Source organism: Emydura macquarii, unplaced genomic scaffold (assembly GCF_026122565.2).
Source record: "Emydura macquarii macquarii isolate MOO-44397 ecotype Brisbane River unplaced genomic scaffold, CSIRO-AGI_Emac_v2 contig_1363, whole genome shotgun sequence".
Classification (NCBI taxonomy): Eukaryota; Metazoa; Chordata; order Testudines; family Chelidae; genus Emydura; species Emydura macquarii.
Window position 1 is genome coordinate 24,379,931 of NW_027131500.1, and position 23,245 is coordinate 24,403,175.

A 23,245-nucleotide genomic window follows, 5' to 3' on the forward strand; every position below is an offset into this window, starting at 1 on the left:
TCACATTGCTGGCTAGTGCATAGTTGAAGAATGGAAGGGTGTGTGTAGTATAAGAAAGGGGGTGGGAATAAAAGACATGAACAGGAGACACAATGTGTTTATGTAAGTACACAGCACTGAGACTAATAGCCTCATCTGAGGAGCAATTTGGAAAAAAAAAGCTAATGTATTTTAAAATAAAACAAATTTTAACTTTGTTTTAAAAATTCGTTATTGTGTTGGTGGGGAGGAGAAGAAGAAGGAATGCAAACTAAAAGTAACTGCAATCTGGGAAAGAGTTGCTAGGATTTGAAGTGACCTACTGGCTCTGTTGGCATACCAGATAAAAAGCTGTTCACTTGCCTGACTGACTTCTATAGCTGCCACAGTGTTAATCCCTGGAGCTTTTCTTCCATTTGATTCAATTCTTTCCCTACCCCATTGTTGAAGTATCACTGTTACATCCCCCATTCAGACTGATAATTGAAGGGGTTTTTGGCCATTTTAACCAGTCAGCGCTGAACATTTTTATCCTGTTGACTCTAAGTATGGTTCAGTATTTAAATTTGGCCCTATTTTCCCCCCAAACTGGGCCACATTATTTTCAACAAAGCATTTGTACAGATGTAGGAAGGGAGTGGTGATTATCACATTACCAACACTTAAAGGTTCCAGTGTGGAGTTATTCTCAAAATGCTCATTTTCCAATCTACATTCCTGGAAGTACCAGAAGTAACCAAACCAAATGTTGCTTCAAATTTAGTTTTGCAGAAATACATACATCACATACTTTTTCATTTTTTATTTAATTCTGTGCAGTATAACAAAGGACTTTTTCACAACTAAAGTATTCAGAAAAGTTTACAATTGTATTGTTAGTTTGGATTTAAAAAAAAAACAACCCTTCCCTCCATAGTCACTGCAATAAATCCATCTTTACAGCAAATAAGAGCAATATTTAAACAGCTGTATTTTTCAACCAAGAATTACTAACTACAAATCAAATGGGTGTCATCATTCAGGAAAAAATGCAGCAGTACAAAATATCCCTCTTTAGGCATCTTCACATCCTCCTCTTCTGTGTGCTTATATACAGAACTGTAAAAAGGAAAAAGTGAAACATGTTACAGAATTCCAGTACATAAAGTACCATGTTTACTCGAAACATCACATTTCCATCTCATCAATTAAATCAAGAAATCAGGAAATGTAAAAAATTGAGGTTCCAACAGCAATATGAACTGAGTCAAATTACATATATGTAGTTTCTATTCCAGTTTTCTTGTTGAGCACCTAGCTTAATATATTATTTTGTCAAACTGTGCACTATAAGAGAGAGAGGGTGTGCAGATGGGTTCTATAATGTGACTGTTCCTAAAACCAATTTAATTGGAACTGCCTTCTGTGATGCTGAGGAGAGTGCAACCGGATTTTCAGGATGCCGAGATTAAGGGTGTCAAAAATAACAGTCTTGATCTGACAACAAAAGATTTAGGATCCTCACTCCTTTTCATTTAAAACATATGGCAAAGCTAACAGTAACTTATGAAGTAGTCTGCACATTCCACTTATTGGGCCAGTACTAGGGTGTCTTGTGATGAAGGGTTTCCCACAAGTTTTTAGGAAAAGGTCTCCTTTAGGATAGAGGAAAAGGAGGAGGACGCCATGATAATTGCAGCTTGGGTGCCCAGAGTGTGAAATATTTCAGAGTTAACCATGTTCTCAAACTCACTTCTCAGCTCAACCTGTTTTCTAGATCCTATTACAGCCCACCCCATCATGAGAGGTGAGGTAAAACTTCTCACTACCTCGCCATCATGCAGCTTCTTCCCGCAGCCTTTAAACCATGCTCTTATTTCCAAGTTTTAAAAAAAGGGGAGGGCAGTATGTGGGACAAAAGCCCCTTGACCTTATTTGCTTCTTCAACTTTAAACTCACCAATCCAAATTCTGTAAGAGATGCCAGGCCAAACCTAAAGGCTGCTTCTCTAGTCTCATCTTCCTATTGAAAGACTGTGTAACTTCTCTCTTTTATGTGGGCTGTGTGCTCTCCTGGTTTTCCTCTTTCTGTCCTTGCCTCTGGGTGTTCATAGTGTTCAGTTCCTGGACCTCTCCTTTTTTCCCCTTTATATTTTGCCCCTGGGTGACTTCACCCATTCCCGTGCCTTCTCTTCTCTACGCTGACTCCTCTGCAGCACATGTGAGCTCTCCTTCTCACTTCATTGTTGAATCTTTGCCTCCCAACCTCTCTTCCTGGCATTTCATGTTACCAGGGTGAAAAGTATGCCTCTATTACAAATACGTCCATCTCAAGGAGTTGGGTTACAATACCATTATCCCTCAATACAGTTAAAAATAAGACCATTTTGTAGTGGGCATAGGACTTTACCTGTCCCTAAACCACACTAAAACTTATCTGTCTTGTTGCTTATACTCTTACTCCACCCATTTCCATGGTAGCTGAGCCTTGGAAAGTCTCATTATAATGCATCACCAGTCAGTGTTAATTATTGCAATCTTCTTGACTGAAGGTAAAGTCTTTACTTGTAAGCACAGTCTTAAATATTAATAAACTGCACCAGACAGTTAATTTAGTCAACATTCAGTTTTGGACAACCAAACTATGAGAGTATATTACAGTGCTATCAACATCCAAAGAACCTTATAAATTTACATAATGCTTTACAGAGCAAGATGTGGTAAGCACTGTGAAGCAAGGGACGCCTAGATAGACAAGACAGTTCGGGTGAATGTTATAGGCTGGATGACTTAAGATAAGAAAAGGTCATGTGATGGGTCAGTTTTAGGGAGAGATAGGAAAGAGAGGGTGCTTGGTAAAAGATAGGGAGAGGGGAAGGAGCCAGAAGGATCAATAAGAAAGAGCATAAAACCAGAATAGAGGAGCAGAATGAAATGAGAACACAGATGGTACGTAAAGGAAAGATCATGTACACCTCTAGCAAGAGGAGAAAGTTTGAAATGGATGTGGTTGGAGACAGGCAGTCACCTAATTTTATTCTTATACATGCATCAAATGCAAAATTCCATGCCAAAACCAATCTCCTAATTAAAAGTATTGCAGGGAGGGAGAGTTACCATTGTTTCCTCGAATAAATGCATCCCCATATTTGTTCTTTAATTGACCATTTACATATTCTTCTGTCTGCTCCAGTGCTATGTTCATATAGCCATCCAGACAAGCCAGGACACCTGAAGACATTAACAAGAAGTTTAAACAAAGAATAAAAAAAATTCTACAAAACAGAATAGATTTCAAAATAAAGAGTAAACATAAATCTGACAGTCTTGAATTCATCAAATATAGCATACTAACAATCAAACCTCTCTCTATAGATAAACTGTTCTGATTAACTGAAGCATACAGTCTACTCTAAGCCAATTAGAAAGCAGGTCAACAATGGTACAATGAAAAATTGTCACCATATCCTCATCATCCATCAGCTAGCGATTAAATCTTGATCACTTGCTCCGTAAATGAAAAATAAAGCCTCGTTATTGCTTGTGATAAAGCAGAACTTTGTCACAAGATCAATGACTTCTGCTCTGAAAGTTGAAAATCGTGCAATTCATTTATGTATTAGCAAGAGATAAATATCCCTTAATATCCTATATTATATAGAATATAGACAATATAGAGCCCCATGCATTAGAAGGGAACTGGGGACACTTAAATTAACTGAATGGAAAGTCTATATAAAAGAGGTTGAGTTTTTTTTATCTAAATGACATGTCAGGGACATAACAGAGTCATGGAGTTTGAGGCCAGAAGGGACCAACCAGATCATCTAGTCTGACCTCCTGTGTATCACAGGCCATCAACACCACTCAGCACTCACACTAAACTCAACAACTGAAATTAGATGAAAGTATTATAGCCCATAGGAGACTAGACTATTGTGTGCCACTAGCAGGGAAAAGAAGGGACCAAGGTGTACCACTGTCAAGGTCTCCCACAAGGGCAGGGAAATGATTAAGTGAGATATCTGTTCGCCATATTTGGGGTCAGGAAGAAATTTTCCCCAAGGGCAGATTGGCAAAGGCTCGGGAGGGGGTTTCGCCTTTCTCTGTAGCATGGGACACAGCTCACTTCCTAGTGGATTCTCTGTACCTTAAAGTCTTTAAACCATGATTTGAGGACTTTAATAACTCATTCATAGGTCAAGGGTCTATTGCAGGAGTGGATGGGTGAGGTTCTGTGGCCTGTGTAGGAAGTCAGACTAGATAATCATAATGGTCCCTTCTGACCTTAGAGTCTATGAGTCTATATCCAGATAACCATGGCAAATGATCCACACCCACATGCTGTAGAGATAGGCAAAAAACCTCCGACGTCACTGCCAATCTGACCTGGGGGAAAATTCCTTAACGACCCCCACAAATGGTGATCAGTTAGACCCTAGGTAGGTAAGCAAAAACCAGCCAGCTAAGGACCAGAGAGAGAGCATGCTTGGGGCCAAGTCAAAACCCTGGCCCCCCCCATCCAATGTCCCATTTCCAGCTGTGTCCATCCCCCATGCTTCAGAGAAAGGAGATTTAAAAACAAAAAACATCAACAGAAGATATTTGAGAGAGGGGGGAACTGGGGGTGGGGTGTGGGGGGTGAGAGCCTTTCTGATCCCTGCAAGTGGCTGGCTGAAATCCTGAAGCATGAGCTTTCACGAACATAACACAAACTGGAAATGTGCCATGCCCCCTACCATCACAACCCAATCATACAGTCACACTCATACATTTGTCCAGCTGTTTCTCAAAACTCTAAGTCATTTGCCCCCACAACTCCTATGGGTAGGTTGATCCAGAACCTCACCCTGTTGATGGTTACAAACCTTCTAATTTCCAGCCTGAATTTGTTCACAACCAATTTATATACATTTGTTCTTGCGCCAACATTCACAGATTCTAAGGCCAGAAGGGACCATTTGTGATCATCTAGTCTGACTTCCTGTATAGCACAGGTCATAGAACTTCCCCAAAATAATTCCTAAAGCATATATTTTAGAAGAACATCCCCTCTTCATTTAAAAATGGTCACTGATGGAGACTCCACTACATCCCTTAGTAAATTGTTCCAAAGTTTAATTACTCTCACCATTGAAAATTTACATCCTATTTCCAGTCTGAATTTGTCCAGTTTCAACTTCCAGCCATTGACTCATGTTATACCTTTCTCTGCTAGACTGAAGAGCCCATTATTAAATATTTGTTCCCCATATACGTACTTACAGACTGTAATCAAGTCATCCCTTAACCTTTCTCTTTGTTACGATAAACAGATTGAGCTCTTTGAAATTATCATTATAAGGCATGTTTTCTAATCCCTTAAACATTCTCATAGCTATTCTCTGAACCCTCTCCAATTTATCACCATTCTTCTTGAACTGTGGACACCAGAACTACACACAAAGGATTCCAGCAGCGGTCGTACCAGTGCCAAATACAGAGGTAAAATAATCTCTCTTCTCTTACTCAAGATTCCCCTATTTATGTATCACAGAATCACACTGGGAGCTCATGTTCAGCTGATTATCCACTACAACTCCCAAATCTTTTTCAGAATCAATGCTTCCCAAGATTGAGTCCCCCATCTGTCAGTGTAGCCTACATTCTTTGTTCCCAGATGTATACATTTACATTTATCTGTATTAAAACACATTGTTTGCTTGTGCCTAGTTTACCAAACGATCTAGATTGCTCTGAATCAGTGATCTGTGCTCTTCATGATTTACTGCTCCCCCAATTCTTGTGTCAGCTGCAAACTTCAGTATTTTATTTTCTTGAGTTTAAACAAATGAATACAAGTGCAATGTTGCTTTTTGAAAAACTATCTTCTTTTCCCACTTTTCTCTTAGTCCTCTGCTGTACTGCACTCTATGTACGGAATGCATTTCCTGAGATGGTCTGCTAAGCCCCTTAAATCTTTCCTCAATACCTGTTTCTTTTGTGATATCACAGGAAACAAGCGACATAAGGCCGTTTCTTCAAAAGGGCTCCACCACCATGGAACTCAAGGCAAAATCAAGATCTTAGCCATCTACTTATTTATTCTGTTTACTTGATGAACAAACTGTTCATTTATGCAGAGGGCAGGGGTTTAATGTTGGGAGGAACAGGTGCTAGGAACACTAGAACTGCAGCTTGAGGATGGCTCAAAGAATAGAATTTTTTCTCTCTCTCTCTCTCTTTTTTTTTTTTTTGCTAAACACACTAAACTTGCAACTAGTAAGATATGTGCCTTGTCACTCTGGTATTTTTCTATGTTGTGTGCCTTTCCCCTACTCCTCATCATTTTTGTCATCAGACTGTATTCTTTAGGGTTGGGACTATGCTCTCATCTGGATCAGAAAGAACCTGGTACTTTTTGAGTTCCAAATAATTACTATAACTTTGCTATTCTTTAATCAAGACAGTTATGTGGAAAAAATTGCCCAGTTGTACTCTCCTCTAGCACACGCTCATGTCTGAGCAGTGTTACTTTAAGATCTTCCATTAAATAACTGGGAATTTAAACCCTCCTGCCAACTTGTATGGTCTTAGGATCACATTTTCCTACAAGTGTTTTTCTTTCCTCTTTCCACACAAACAGGAGAAACTGACTACACACAAAGTGCGGTTAATTGCACAAAATATAGAAAATGAAAGGCCCTTCCCCCCTCTGATCTGTTATCGTAATCTTGGGTATTACTTTTAACAGTAGGTAAAAATAATTTCAGGCAAGAGAGACTTAACTTGACTGTATCCCTTTTAAAAATATCGCTCAGAATGCCCTAAAAGGCAGTATTTTCCCAGCCTTTTTTGTTCCTAGTGTACATTCATGATTCTTCTTCTCCCTTGTATTTTTCCATTCTAGTGCCACTACTGGCATTAAATGTTATTGTTACCCAACTTGTATTTACATTTTAAATGTGTATACACTGTGTGACTTGCATACCTGTATGTGTAATTTACCAAATATGGTTTGTACTTTTTCTTTGTCTCTTCCCTTATTAGGCATTCATTTGGCACAAAATCGAGACATTTTATAATTACACAGCCATATCTGCATTAGGTGACATTTGTCAAAAAAGTACAATTAGCAACACAGTCTAGAAACAGAAGTAGATAGATTTGTTGACAAATTTGTAACAGGAGTCTGGAAACCTTTTTGAACAAAAAGTTTTTTAAAATGCTTTAAGGAGTTTCACAAATGCAGCTTACATTACAGTTTCATGTACTACAATAAATTCCTAAATAAATTTTCCTCACCATAACACATGCACTATTCTCTCACAGTAGTATAAAGTGAAATCAGCTGAGTTATACTTATGTAAAAACTGCTATGATCAGTATGTGGCCCATAATGTTTAAATATTTGACGCTCTCGTAAAATCCCTTTTTCTTTTCTTTTCTTTTTTTTTTTGGGGGGGAGGGGGGAAGGAGTTGTAGAGGGGGACTGAAATGTATAGTTTAATGTTAGACAGAGTTTTTTGGGTCCCAGCTAGTCTCCTCTTCTTCACTGAATGCAAATCAGCATAATCCTCTGATGACATTGCTAAAGGAAAGACTGGTACTCCTAGAAGTCAGGATGGGACACTACACCTGTAAGTGAAGATTCTCCTTCCACTAAAAGGAAGTCATAATCCTGACTAACTTGGATTTTCTAAAGCATTTAAGTGATGTAGGAGCAAAAATCCTACTTAGAGCCATTGGAACTTTTGCTCCTATATTATTTAAGTGCTTTTCAAAAATCCCACCCTAAAGCCTCAATCCAACAAAACAGTTAAACATACGCATAACTAAGCACATGAGTATTCCTACTGACTTCAATCCCGGCCATGCTATTCCCTTAGATTTCTGCACAGCAAGGGAACACCTGTGACTTCAATAGGACAATTCACATTTAAATGCTTTTCTGGATTTAGACCTAACCCAGTAACTGGGGAAGGGAAAGATGAGGAAAAGGGCAGTTCCAAGGGGAGATGAGAATTGGAACTTTCCACAGTTGAAATCTGAGTCAATATTTTCAACTCCTCAAACTGAGGACTCAAAATTCCTATGCTGCTTCTCTCTGATGGTATCCTGAACTTTCTGGAGACCACTGACCTAGACAAATTGTTTTAGTCATTAAACCAAGTGTTTTTTCTATCAGCAATTTCTCTAGACTTGTTTATTTTTATTTAACATTATGACAACTTTTGCCTAATCTAAAATTGGCTATTCTGACACTTCAAATCACTGCACTACTAACTCGGATCCGTAGTTCAAGATTCCCAACCAAAATTCTCTCTGGGGCTTATGTAAATCACTAAAATGAACTGTAACTCTGGGGCCACAAGAGTTGCATCAGTCAACACAAACCTGAAAATCCAACTCAAGCTATTACTACTATAGCAATAATTCCTGATATAGGGAAGGCACCATACGAACACAACCTCAGAAAGCAAATACAAGTACCAAGAAATTAACATTCCTGTCAAGTTCCTTTTGCTTTTATTAGTTATGGGATTGTCATTATTTTAAAATAAAGCATTGTATTTGCTCCTTCCTCCCCTAAACAGTGAGAATGTAGACCATGGGAGAGGGTGGGGAGAACTTACCTCGATAATCAACTCCAGAATTTAACTTTACAACAACAGGCCTTCCTATAATCTGTTTTAAGAAGTCACTAGGGGTTTGCTTCCGTAGACTCATTGTGATGATCCTGGTGGGCTGGGAGGGAGAAAAATGTTTAGATAAATAACTCAGATACAGATCTTAAAACAAATATTCAGCTAAGACAGGCAGTCTTGTGGCTCTCAAAGTGTTCACTAGGGAAAAAATATCAAAGAAGTAGATAAAAGTGAACTCTTCAGAAAAAGAGGACAGACTTAAAACAGCAGTTCCACAGCCATAGCATGAAATTTTCCATTTAACTTTTTTGTAATTTCTGAAATTCTTAAGAGGACTTCTCATATGTTTTTCTGTTAAACATCTGTTCACCATGCTATGCATCTTGTAAACTTTCAGTGTAGCCAGCAAAGGCTTTTATTTTCCATAATACTTTTTGCTAAAGTAGCTTTACCTGAATCATGGAATCAAGAATAGCTAATGAGTGTTTCATATCTAAAAAAATTAGAGAAATACAATACATGCTTTATATGCAGACTGCTATGTTAAAATGGAAAGAGCAAAGGGACTGTGTTAAAAGTAAAATTCTGGGCATGATTCTGATCTTAGTTGCACTAATGCAAATTAAGAAAAATTTGGCTGAAATCATTCTCTCAAACTTAGTGAAGTTACACCAGTATGCGAGTTCAGAATTGAGCCACTTTGCATCATGTACACAACATACAGAAATAATCATGAGTATGTACTGTACATGCTCTAATTTCCATTAAAAACACACTAAGAACTTGATCTATATTATGACTCAGCTACAAAGTTTCACTTTTAGAAACCAAGCTAATAACAGCAAAAAAACATGTTTCTTCTGTTTAGTTTTGTTAAAATATATTTAGAGTTTTGTTTTAGTAGTTTAATAAGATGTTTTTACAGAAAAGACCTAAGAAGTATCTGAACATGACTACATTCTTCAGTGACTTTTGCTTTAAAAAAAAAAAAAAAAAAAAAAAGCAAAAGTAGTTTCTAAAACCAATGTCTAGCATCGCACATTGCTTACATCAGTGGCTCTCAATGTTTCAGGAGTCTGATTTGTCTAAGTTTCACTTCACTTAAAAACTACTTGCTTACAAAATCAGACATAAAAATACAAAAGTGTCACACATTACTACTAAAAATTTGCTTATTTTTAATTCTTACCATATAATTATAAAATAAATCAACTGGAATATAAATATTGTACTTACATTTCAGTGTAAACTGTATATAGAGCAGTATAAACAAATCATGTATGACATTTTAGTTTGTACCAGCTTTGCTGGTACTTTTTATGTAGACTGTTGTAAAACTAGCAAATATCTTAATGAACTGACATACCCTCTGGAAGACCTCTGCGTACTTCAAGGGGTTCACATACCCCTCGTTGAAGCTTACATGAACCCATTACCTCCTCAAAAAAGGATCAGCTTTAGTATACTAGTTTTTCCAATATAAAAAGACTTCCTCAGAATGGGGGATGAGAAGGAAGAGGGAATGCAAAAGTTGGAATGTCAAAGTCCAGGGTATGCAGAAGTTTTTTTTAAAATGGATTTAAGGTTACTGCAATGGGCACAATAGTAAAATCAGTATGGTGTGTCTGCAAACGCATGTGTCTATCCTTTATTAGAGGAAGACCATAATTTCAGGTCTACCACCATGTTATTTTACTTGCTGACATTAAGTTCACTGCTAATTTTCTGTAAGATGTGAATTAAACAACCAAGTTTTAGGACTCCTTAAAAATATTACGAGTTTACACTGGAAATTCTTCTTAGGAACACTCCTACATTACTACTGTTAGTTATTATTTCTATTATAGTAGCATCTAGAGACCCCAACTGAATTCAGGGCCCCATTATGCTATGCACTGTACAAATCACATTGTAAATTTACAGGAACTTTCTTTTGTAATCTAAATATACAAGACAGCCAAGGGTGGAAGTAATGGGTTATACTTCTTCAGTAGGTCAGAATATATATTATCAAGTCTGTTCTTATACCTGCACTAGGTTTCTGCATCTGTGAATTCTAACATCCCTTCTCTACTTCTCATCTTCTAAATTCTAAATGAATTAAGACAAGACCAGAAATTCTATAAACTGTTTCTCATCTTCCAGGGCAGAAGGCTTGGACTAATACAATACCATAGAACCTTGACTGAAGCCAATGGCATAAAATGACTTTCTTGATCAAAGATGAAGGCTGAACATCTTATCTTAAAGACCTAGGAATTAAAATTAACACTTCTGCTTATTGTATTGAATATTCTCAAGGTATGTTACTTTGTGTGTGAGATTTTGTATGCAAAATGTATTTAATTCTTCCCTGTAGGTTTATATAGCCAGAAAATCTGGAGTAGTTCTCATTATATAGACAGGTAAGATAGACCGAATCATAAGAATATTGCTAATGGGCTTTAGTGGATTACAGATGCATTTATTTTAAGACCAGAAGGGACAATTATATCATCCAGTCTGACCTCCTGTATAGCACAGGCCACAGGATTTCCTCCTGTTACTTTTGTATTGAGCCCAATGACTTGTTTAATGACTTATCTATTAAATGGGGGGGGAAGTAGAGCAAAGTTTTGTACAGTGTGGACTGCATCTTAATATAGTGTTTCATGGACCACTTCCCCTTCTGTTGTGATTACAAACTATCATCTCTGTGTCAACTACAGCAAAAGATACAAAGAAAAATATTAGGAGTGTATTTAATAGATGTTAACTGTCTAAGGGCTGGTCTACACTTGAAAGTTAGGTTGGCTTAACTTCATCACTCAACTCTGTGTGGTTTTATTAAGCCGAATTAAGCCCTGGTGTATTCTTCCGTCCACCTAGCTACCATTTCTGAGAGGTGTATTTATTACAGTAAAGGAAGAACTCCTTTTATCACTGTAATATTTATAATATTATAGCGGTGCTGTTGCAGCACTGCAGCTGTGCCACAGTAGCATTTCTAGCATAGACATACCCTAAGGTAGTAAGCGTTTTGTCCTTTTCATAAAGGGAAATAACAGTCTTATTTCTACCCTTCATCCATGACACTCTCCCAAGAGTTCCTCTTTCCTCCCTACTTGCGTTTGTCTTCTTCTCCCTGGCACATGCTTCCCTAACATTTAACTCCTCTTTCCCCTAGGCATACTGTGGACACTAGTGGTTGGCAGCTCCAGTCTTTAGGATAGCTCCTGTTTCCCCTCTTTCAAAGTAGCAGAAGCATCTAGGAGAGGCAACTAGGTTGCCTTCTCATTCCAAGCTGCTTTTACAGGCCTCCAGGCTCTTCGCTACTGAGCCTGGACACTAGCAGAAGTAGCTGGAAACAAGCAGAACCAGAACCATGCAACCAGCCAACTCTACTCAGACCACCAGCAAGTGCTACAGTTTACAAACTGCATGTCTGCCACAGGATACTGAGACTTGAAATTCACTACCTCTGCATTTATGAACCGCACTGTTCTGCAATGGGGAAATAAACAATATCTACACAGTTTGAAGAAATTGTTGGGTGAGGGTGAGAAGACAATCAATACAAGAAAGGCACGATACATAAAGTCCTGACAGTGTCAATTTATCTTTGTAATCTGATTGAGCCAGCAGCTGTTCAACATCTATTTTTTGTAACTGTCCATAAACTATTAGTTAATATTCCTATACTAACACACACGGGAAAAAATTATTTTAAACCCCATGGGAGAAAGTTAACTGGCAATCCACAATTCCAAAAGAAATTCAGGGGTGGCAGTAAACAGTTCGCTAGAGATGAGTCTACAGCACAGGTATAGGCAGCATACAAAGCAGCATCACAAAGAGGAACTATTACAGTTCTTCCCTAGATGACACGGGCTATGATTTTGGCATGGAGGTCATGGTAATAATTAATTTGAATAAAGTCCATGACCCCAACCCCAGTTCCCAGCTCCATGCATTGCAATCCAGTGCAAGGGATCACAGCGCCACTCAGGTTTGGCCCAGCCACCCTTCTGTAGATGGAGATAGATTGGTGGGATGTGCCTATCCTGAGTGGTGCTCCAACCCCATGCGCCAGGTCACAGCACCCCAGAACAGCAGGCACTGCTGTGGGGAGAGTGCGAGGTGGGCTTGCTCTCCAAATCCCTCCCACTCCCTCCTTTCTGTCTGCACCTCTGCCACAAAATTTATTAATAATTTCCATGACAAAATCATAGCCCTACTGGTAAGACACCACCTAAACTACTATGTCCACTTCCAGGCACCTCAAAACTGGAAGAATGTTGATAAATTAGAGAGAACCTAGACAAGAGCAGCAAAGTGAATCAAGAGCCACAGAGGTTGAAATAACTATGTATAGCTTGGCTAAACGATGACTGAGGAATATAACAGTATACAAGAAGTTTGAGTGTAAAGCAGAAGGAAGTTGTTGTTTAGTGTGGTTCTAGGAGATATAACCAGCAACAACAGGATGAAATTAAGAAAAAGGAAAGTGTCTTGGCTCAGGGACAATCTTTATATTTGTGCATTGGTTAGCATCAAGCACACTCTGATATACCAATAAATAAGACAAAGATCAAGCAATGCTTCCTTACTTTATACAAAATTGTGTAATAGCATCCCAATGGAAGCAGCAGAGGCCCCACTGACTGAGAGATATAAAACATACTTGAGAATATTGTCTAGGTAACAATTTTGCATTACATTAATAGGCACATATATTGGGTTATTTTTTCATCTCTCATTTAAAATACTCTAGTTCAGAAATGGTACTATGGATTTTAATGGGACTTCACACGTTGTCACTCATCTAGTAATAGTTGCATTGAACTTAGTTGCAGCATGTAGAAAAACCCCAGCAAATGGAACAACCTATGCAAAACACAGACCATATGTAAAAACACCAGACAAAGGTTGACTTTGCAACAGAACAGAAACAGAAATAGATAATGAACATAAGAATGGCCATACTGGGTCAGACCAATGGTCCATCTAGCCCAGTATCCTATCTTCCGACAGTGGCCAATGCCAGGTGCTTCAGAGGGAATGAATAGAACAGGTAATTGTCAAGAGATCCATCCTATTGGCCTTTCCCAGCCTCTGGCAAACAGCAATCCCTGCCTATCCTGACTAATAGCCATTAACGGACCTATCTTCCAGGAACGTATCTAGTTCTTTTTTGAACCGTTATAGTCTTGGCCTCCACAATACCCTCTGGCAAAGAGTTCCACAGGTTGACTGTGCAATGTGTTAAAAAATACTTCCTTTTATTCGTTTTAAACCTGCCGCCTATTTCATTTGGTTTTTGTGTTATGAGAAAGAATAAATAACACTTCCTTATTTACTTTCTCCAGACCAGTCATGTTTTTATAGACCTTGATCATATCTCCTCCTTAGTCATCTCTTTTCCAAGCTAAAAGGTCCCAGTGTGAGACACCCCTACCCCCAATGAGACGAACAGCCACTGGTGGGCATGGGGGACTTGGACGGACTCTACTACCCACTCCCCACCCTCCTTTGGGGGCTTTTCCACCCCCTTTGTTAGATCCTTTCTGTGCTTCACAATGGAGCGGAGCAGAAGGGCCTCTACAGAGCCAAATTCTGTGACGGGATCCTGCTACCGTCCAACCCTGTCTGTAAGTTACTGGGGCTCCTCTCGCTGTCAGTGCGCCCAGCCCGACCCTTCACCCCTCGCTCGCCGCACGCAGCAGCTCCTTGGAGCCCGGAGAGCGAGTATTCAGAGGTGGCAGCGCTGCCCAATCAGCGCCACTCCGCTCCAGGCGCTGGGTGCGGGGAGGGGGGGGGGTTGAAATCCCTATTTAGACCAGGGGTTCGCATCCGCCGTGCCCCCCTCGCTGGGATTTTACGCCAAGCCCCAGTGGCTGCTGCCGCTTGGGCTCAGCCGCCCTTAGGCGCTGCCCCGGCCCGGGGAGGAGCCCCACAGCCCCTCTGCACTAGCAGGCAGCGGGACCCTCCCACGGAGAGCGCGGGGTCCCCTGCACACGCAGGGCGCGAGGGGCAGAGGAGCCGGTCCGCGCGCCCCCAGCTCTCCTCCGGCTGCGCGCGCCGGCCTTGGCCATGTGTGGAGGCCGGTGCGGACAGAGGGAGCGCCCCGGGCGGGCGGGCGGGCGCGCGGCGGTCAAGCCCGCCACCTGTCCCCGGCTGCCCCGAGCTCCCGCGCGCCTACCTCGCGACGTCGCTGGCCTGGAGACGGTCGGTCGGTCGGCCCGCCTGTTCCCTTCCCGAGCGGGCGACTGGCAGCGGCGCGTGCGGCTTAACCAATCAACGCTCTCCCCTGCACTTCCGGCTCTGCTACGGTCAGCCGGCAGAGCCAAAAGTGCCCAACGAGCGACGGAGCGAGCGAGCCTTTGCTCCTGGCTGGGGGAGGGGGAGCTGTTGGAGTGGCCGGTGCTGGGTGTAACGGGTGCTTTGCCCGCCAACCTCCCCGGCCGAGTCCTTGCGGCCGTTCTCTGTGCCTCCAGCTCCTGCCCCGCCCTGCTCTGCCGGCGCGGCCTCGGGCCCGGCTTTGGCTCCACCGAGACCCCCACAGAACCCCCTGGAGGCGCCTCAGATCGCTGGGCCGCGCCTGCGTTTTCACAATAAAGGTCCGGGCCGGCGCTCAGCAGCTCCCTGCCACGAGCCACCGCCCGCCTGAGCCGCACAGTGACCGAGCCACGAGGTCACTAGAGCCGGGCCGCAGGAGGAGGAGGCGGGGGTGATGCTAGCTTCTGCTGTCTAGCGTACCCCGCGGGGTGGGAGGCTCAGGTTCAGTCCCCCCCGCCGGAGTAGGAGCAAGGCTCTGTATCCGGGTGTCCCACCTCCCAAGAGACTGCTGTGAGGCTGGCAGGCCAGACGCCAGCTCTTGCCCAGGCTGCAGGCAGTAGCTAAGGACTGATCCCTTCACAGCCGGAGACCGGACCTGGTCATCTGTATGTCAGCTTGCCTCGAGATAGGTATTAGTCCTATAAGACTGTGGTGCGTGTTTAGACTCTGTGAAATGCTCTGAAGGTGCTGCATGCATTAGTCTCACGAGTCGTGTCGGTATTCCACGCTATACGAAAACTTGTACGCTTGGCTTTATAGCTTTGAAAATGTTTGCCCTGAATTTGTGAACTCAGGCCCAAGAATCATCCCCCCCTAATCCAGAAGGATTTACAAAATCAGATGAGTCATCAAGAATCATACCAATACAAAAGATGGGTAATGGCCCTGTCATACCTGGGAAATGCTATGTGCAAGGAAGCCACCCTTGGGCTTTGAAGTTGAATGAAGGAAAAAAAAAAAAAAAGGAAAATTTTCCATCTTTTTGACTGTTTGAACTCAAAAGGTCCAGAGACTCTAAACTGAAGCAAGAGATCCCCAGGAACTGCCCTGAAAGACAGATCACTTTTAGGATTTAGATGGCAAGTCATTGTGTGTATAGGTTTGCTTGCTTTAACCTGTAAATAACTTTCTTATTTCTTTTTCCCAGTTAATAAACTCTTAGATAGTTTATTATGGGATTGACTATAGCATTGCCTTTGTTATAAGATCTACTGTACCAAATGACCAGGGATAAGTCTTTATCACTTTTTAATAAGAAATTGGTGCTTGGTCATAAGATGTCATTTCAATTTAGTTGGAACCATAGCATGATTAGAAAGTTTCTCCCTGCACACAAGACATAGCGGAATCAGGCAAGATGGCTCCCCAGTATAAGAAAATCTATAGCACAAATAATGGTCACACTAGGGTCTGCTCACACTAGGGTCTGATTTTACTTTCTTGTGCTCAGGCTCAGCTTTGTCGCTGTATATAGATGTGGAAGCATCAGAATCTTTTCTTTTACAAAATTCCCCTCTCCCTTCTGTAGCGACGGGGAATTTTCAAAGCTAAGAAGACACCAGGCTTGGTAATTGCACTATTAAAAAACTGCCATTGCAACTGCATGACCCGCAAAAACTCCACCAACACGCGATTCCCACATGAACAGTTTTACTAGATGCGTCTCATGTCTGTATTAGTACACTGAAAGAGTAAAATGACCAAAATACAATTTAGTTCCATCCACAAAACTAAATTATATTAACAATGTTTAATTTATTAATTTATTTATTTGTCTCATGTATGACTTTTCCAAAATTCCACAGCACACCTCTTCATGTCTTATGGCACATCACTGTGCCGTATCCCACCAGTTGGGAAATGCTGGTCTAGCCTGTTGAAGTTGTTCCACTCTGGATAAATAATGAAATAGTGATTGGAGCAGGGAGGCTGGACCCAGGGTCTCCCAGGTGGGTGTCCTAACCATCACGCTATAGAGTCATTCTCACGCTCTTCTTCTTTCTAGCTCAATGCCTATTAAGTGTTTATCCACAGTGGAACAGTCATTGGACCATAAAGCGAGAAGGAGAAGGAGACCACTTCCCCCTCCTCCAGCCATTTTGCATGAAGCAAGGAAGGCACATAACTCATTTCTGCAAGAAACAATTTAGGCACTGGTTCCTGTTCCTGGATAGCTAAACAGAGAATAGGTGCCTCCCAGCAGCATAGACTAAAGCGCCTATCTCCGAGAGAGGGGCAGCACTCAGCACACACTCTCTCATGAGCATCTCTTCTATTGACTAGCTTAGGTGGCTCCCTGCCTACCATGCTGGCTTTTGTGGGTCACATTCTAAGGCTCCTGTCTCCCCATTTATTGTATATGGAGCCTGGGCAACTAACTCGGCTTTGTGGATCACAGTGTTGTTCCTGTGACTTTCTAGGCAACTAAAATGTAGGTACTGTGGTGCTCAATGTTGCAACACCTAAGTTCCTGCATGCAGAGCTGTCCCTAGGGTGACCACCCCCGGCCCCATGCTTCGACATCACTGTGTCATGTTACATCTCTTCACATGTACCCATCAGCGACCCTCCTCCCTGTCCTCACCCCGAGGGAGGGGGAGAGTCTATGCTGCAGTGCGCCTGTGCTGCATCCCCTGCACACGTTATCAATAGTTCAACGACCAGCCACAGCATGCTTCCCTTGCTCGCCTGGACCCAGCAGCAGGAGCAGCCCACCTTGGCTGTGATTTGCAACCTGTGCAGATTGGGGTTTGGGGTGCACAGCTGCCAGTCAGTCATCCCCGGTAGGGGTTTGAGGGAATGTGATTTGCCCCAGACCCTGCACTCCCCTAGGGACAGCCCTGCCTGCATGGATCCCACCCTAAGTCACTTGGTCACCCAATACAGAAAGTCTCATTAGTCTGTGCCCACTCCAGCTGCTGTAACACAGAGCTCAGCCATACCCTCTGTACGTATGGACTTGCTTTCAATCACGTCTGGCTAGTGTTCTCCTGGTAGAGATGACCTGTATCTCTTGATGGTGGGGGGGCATAATTTAAGGGGGAACACATGACTGCCCTATGTGTCACCTATGGCCCCTTTCCCTCTCCCCTTGCATCCTCCACACCTGCTCCAAGCTGACACCACCTTGCCCCTGGTCACAGCTCCCCATTTACTTCTTCCATCACCTCCCAGCTGTGGGTACTGTATGAGTCAGAGCAACCTCCGGACACCTACTGCTGAGCAGGTAACTGTAGCTGTGGGCCAGGAAGGGACAGGACTCGGGGCTTCCCTGTGCTTCCTCTGGTGGAGATGTGCTGCCAGGTATGTTCCCCTCAGTTGCACTCAGCCTGACTCCCACCATAGCAGAAATCTGGGGGGGGCATGTGACCCATGTGCCACCTCCTCTTCCTGTGTCGCATCTGTCTCTTCAGTACATAATGACCAGACCAAAGGATCTGTCCATCTAACACATGTCTGTGAGAGCTGAAAGGTTTAATTTGCTGGTGTTTCATATATGTTTTGTTGCAATACTATTAATTTTAGAGCCATGTGAAAAGTTCTCCCTGGTCTTCACTTCTCTTTTCAGAGGATAATATCATCTAACAGGTTAATGGTCCAAACTTCAAATACACTACCTCCTTTGTCTTGTTTCTAAGGCCATATCTACACTTACAAGCTTACACAGCTGTACCGATACAGCTGTGCCACTGTAAGAGCATTCGTGTAGCCTTGTTATGCTGACAGGAGAGAGCTCTCCCATTGCAATAAAACCGACTCAATGAGCGGCGGTAGCTATGTCAGCGGGAGAGCATCTTCTGCCGACATAGCGCTTATGCCAGCAAAATTTATGTCGCTCAGGGGCGTCTTTTTTTTTCACACCCGTGATTGGCAACAGTTTTGCCGACAGAAGTGCTAGTGTAGACATGGCCTAAGAAAGCTGTTATCTGGTCGAGTCCGAGGTGTTGGAATGTGTGAAGCAGGGGTAGTGGCAAGTCATGTGGTATGAATGCCTTCCAGCCATGCTCTAACTTCTGGCACAGACTTGCTTATGGCTGATACTGAAAACTTCTCTAACATGTTCTACTTGCCCATTATTTGACAGTGCTTAATATGAACTTTATCAGCATAAAAATCTCTACTTGTGTTTATCAGTATTTTGTAATTGAATGTTATGCTTAGGAAAGATTTTTGATTGACAACAGTGGAAATTTAATTCCTCTAGTTACAGAACAGGTACAGCAGCATGCAAGCTTCCTCATAACGAGTCTCCGAGTGTGCTTCAGAGTGTTTTGGCGGGACCATCCCTAGGTTTAATCTAGTCTAATCTGGTTTAATCTCTATGCCTGTTCAGTTCTTGGCTTTTACTGTCAATAAAGCACTATTTGGCACAATTTGTGATATTGTTTTTGTTGATGTTTTATAAATAACTGGAGCAGCTCCTAGAAAATTGGCTAGTGCTACAAAGGCCATTGCAGAAGGTCTTTTCAACTGTAAAAGAGGTGGGATGATTATCACTGGAGGGGGCAGAGAGGTATCTGCTGATAAGCATCTTCCCCTTGCAAGCCTTCTCCTAACATACAGAACTCCACAATTTATCCCCAGTTAACCATAACTCTCTCCCTTGACCTCTGTCCTTCTACTACTGTACCTGGAAAGATGAAGTGAGGACACAGTTACCACTGTACTGGACCTCTCTGCAGCAGCTGCCTTGGAATTCTTCTGCAATATGGTAAGCAATGGATTCTAGCATACTCCACATTAATCTTGGACAAAACTCAGATATAGAATTCTACATTCCATCTTGAGCTATATAGTATTTTTAAAATGGACCTTGAAGATCCTCCCAACCAGATATCTGAAGTCTTGAGATTATGCAATAAACATCCTGGGAAATAACCTACAATAGTTCTTTTATTATAATTGTCATTTTTTGCTTTTCCCATTAATAGAGAATTATGCACAAATTTGAAGAGGAGAAAGAAATTGTCAAAATTCTACATTGTATGTTTTCCTAATATATTAAAAGCCTCTCTGGCTCACAGAAAGAACTCTCTACTTCTTAAATCTGAGATTTTTGGACTGTTATTCCATGTCTATTTTATATCATGTGAAATTTCATCTTGTTAAAGACCATAAGTCATACCTATTTTAGAATTATGACAATGCAAAAGCAATATTGATTTCTCATAAAACCACTAAGAAAATTGTCTGAATGTTCCAAGGATGATTCACATTTGGAATCTACTTTGGAGGGTTTTTTTGTGTCTTACTCACATTTATAGCAGAAAATAATGTAAATAGATTTCTTATGAAAAAATTACTTGATGTAGAATATAATTCTATTAACGCCCAAATGTTCTTGTTTCTATCTTAAGTATTCATAAGGATCCTATTACTGAAGTATGTGGGTACTTCAGAATCTTTAGTATATTTATCCTCACTACACCCGTTAGGTAGGGAAATACTATTATCTTCATTTTACAGATGGGGAACTGAGGCACAGAGGAACTAAGGGTGTGATTCATAGGGAGGACTCATGGGAGGGGGGAAGCCCAAGTTCAAAGCCCTTCTCCACACTAGGCAGAGGGGGGAAATAAACTTGGGTTTCCTACATCCTGGCACCACCTCCTCACCCTCTGGCTGTTTTATGTGAGTTTAGGTGTGCTTGGAACATGCCTATTGGAAGAGGCCCAAAAGACAAGCCTAGTCTGTGAATCTTGCTGAAGCTTACTCATGAGTTAGGTGCCAAATTGCTAGTGTTGGAACAAGGTGGTTGTGTGCAATACCAGCTGCTGAAATTTAGGCACTTTTGGGACTTTTATGATGAAAACAAGTACCTAGGGCATATAGGCACCAGCTGAGCAGGGGCTTTGTGAATGCCAGTGACACCGAACTCCTTATGAATCCTACCCAAAGTGACTTGCCCAATGTCACCCAGGAAGACTGTGGCAAAGCAAAAAATTGAGTCTCCAGGGCTAACACCCTAATCACTGAACCATGCATCGTTCTCTTTAGGGCAGTAGGACTAGGACAGGACTGCTTGTGTTCACTTAGAAATGTTCCTGGGATGTGGATTTTTTAATTCATCCTGTCTCATCAGTCATTATTGTATTAATAACTTATTAAATGATTAATGACAAATAATAAAAAGAGAGTGGAGTGTGGAGCTTTAGAAAACAGGTTGGTGAAGGTCTCCTTCTCTTCTCTTTGGAGTTATTTAACATATATTTTTATTACATTCTTTGGTAACATTTTTCTTAAAGGTTAAGCCAAAAGTGTTTTAAAAAGCAAGGTCTGTGAACCTGATAAAGTTAATCTTACTGACCTAGGAGTTCTGGAATGGGCATGGCCAAATAAATGGAGCCACATTGTAATTGGGTTGCCAGGCAACAATCATATTAATCAAAAGCCTCCAACTCTACGTGATTATATCTAGTACTTGAAGCAGAAAAGGAATTTAAAATAGTCATTGCTGGGGACAGCCTTGCAAAATTTAACTTGGCCACCAGTCTTCAGTGTGTAAAATTTTTGATGGTAAAATACTAGTTTTCCCATTATCAATAGTCAGTGTGGTAAAGACTGGGCGAAGAGCATTTGTGAGCTGCTCAATTTGCATAACAATTTTTGCAAATCTGACTAGTGGTATTTTGTGATTGTAGGTTATCCATTTTTGTAATTTTTATTTATTTTTCTATGTTAATTGTGTTTAAAGAAGTTCTGTTTGTTTGTTCATCACTAGTCTGCAGGATCCTGATTTGCAGAACCATTTAGTCTATAGATGGCTCCCTATTCATGTTGGTTCTCTCTCTCTCTTTCTCCTATTCTTTTTATTTTATACTATTCAACAGGTGAAATGTCTTTGATTTTGTCTTTGATGTCATATCGAGCTCACAAACAAGATTAGGTTTTACAACCTCCCTAACCTGCCCAGTTTCAGGCCTGGGAATTGAGTTTGTGAACTGTACATACTTGGTGCCCTGCAGTTCAGGGTGAAAGATACTGAATCAGGAATCCGAACTCAGCCCCGGTTCCCTTTCTTTGGTGACTTGTAGTGTTTCCTTTAGGGCTTGAAACTGTCTCATGAGCCGTTCTGTGTGATGAATTGACCTCAGTGCAATAAGATGTATATTGTTCAGCGTTTTGGTGTAGTGCGATTTGCATCTGGGATGAAAGGCTGTTGAATTCCTTTGCTAATATATTCAGAAAGATAATGCAAGCACCTCTGTTAATGGGCAGCCTAAAGAATGCTACATTTCCTGAATGACAAAATCTAAGTGACCTCAGAAAGGTGGTCTTTGAAGGATTTACATAATCCATATTTAATGGAATTTTTAATGATTTCAAAGCTTCAAAAATGAAAATAAAATTTAGACTTTATTTTATCTTTTTCTGTCTCACTCATCCAAATGAAAATGGATTTAGATCTAAAACTTTGTATGTTTCGATCTCAATAGATTGTTTTAAATACCGTATTGCTTTTTCTTTTCATCATGAACTAGGACAAAGCCTTTTTGAAGTTTATAATTCAGTGAAATCAGTGGGAAGCTGCCCTTGTGTTTTAATCAAGATGAACTTGAAAGGTGAACATTGTAAGTGGTAGAAATTATTTATAATTTGGTAATAAAACTTTATGTCTAACACTCCAAATTTCATACAACTGCTATGTGCTGGCCTTGAGATATAAAACAATTGCAGATGCCTTTACATTTGGCCTTAAATGTAAAGTCATAAATTACACTGATAGAGTCCATAGTCATTCCCAGCTCCCAAAATATCCATATTAACATCTTCACCTCAAACATAAATGGTTATAAAATTACAACCAAAAAAAAAAAAAAAGTTGTGTTGGCCTTTGTCAATTGAGCTTAACGATGGAAATCTGTGTAACATTTACCTGTTGCTGAGCCTTAAACATGAAGCATTTCAGAATCCTTGTGCAGAAGATCAAATTAAAACTTTGTGTCCAACTTTAAAAAAATCAAGTGTTATTTGGTGGTCTCACTCTTCTTTTAATGCAGTAAAAGCTGCTTCAAAATTAAGGAGTTCCCCTCCCCCGCACAACACACACAAATGAAAGCCTTTCCAGAGTGAGACAGTGTTGCATAACAGAGTAAAAAAGGAGCATCCAATTCTTCACCTTCTATTTCTTGGGGAGGAGCAGGGGGAAGATTTATATAACTTAAAGACACAAAAAAACCAATTCAGATGACAAGAGAATGAATCCAAAGTTAAGTACAATTAACTTTGCAATTAACTGCGCAATTCCAAGCTATAATCACTGGAAGATAAAAGGAAGATAAAGTAAATGGGAGGACAAAGGCAGCACCTGAAAGGAGGATCTTGGAGGGTGAACTTACTCTG

The 23,245-nt window shown here is 41.2% G+C and overlaps 1 protein-coding gene across 1 annotated transcript; it reads right to left on the bottom strand.

Annotated features, from left to right (window-relative positions):
* Positions 1 to 766: 766 nt before the first annotated feature.
* On the bottom strand, positions 767 to 15,179 carry LSM6 (LSM6 homolog, U6 small nuclear RNA and mRNA degradation associated). Its single transcript, XM_067552001.1, has 4 exons — positions 14,766 to 15,179; positions 8,573 to 8,684; positions 3,075 to 3,188; positions 767 to 1,077 (listed from the first exon to the last, which is right to left on the bottom strand). Exons 2-4 carry the CDS (start codon positions 8,664 to 8,666, stop codon positions 1,043 to 1,045), a joined length of 243 nt encoding a protein of 80 aa, XP_067408102.1. The 5' UTR covers positions 8,667 to 8,684; positions 14,766 to 15,179; the 3' UTR covers positions 767 to 1,042.
* Positions 15,180 to 23,245: the final 8,066 nt, after the last annotated feature.

Bases quoted from the DNA above. Each gene is read 5' to 3' on its own strand.
- LSM6 (XM_067552001.1), bottom strand. From the start codon at position 8,666: ATGAGTCTACGGAAGCAAACCCCTAGTGACTTCTTAAAACAGATTATA. The intron at 3,189-8,572 runs GTAAGTTCTCCC...TAATGTCTTCAG, and splicing joins TTCTGGAGTTGATTATCGAG to GTGTCCTGGCTTGTCTGGAT. The intron at 1,078-3,074 runs GTAACTCTCCCT...TCCTTTTTACAG, and splicing joins ATTTATTCGAGGAAACAATG to TTCTGTATATAAGCACACAG.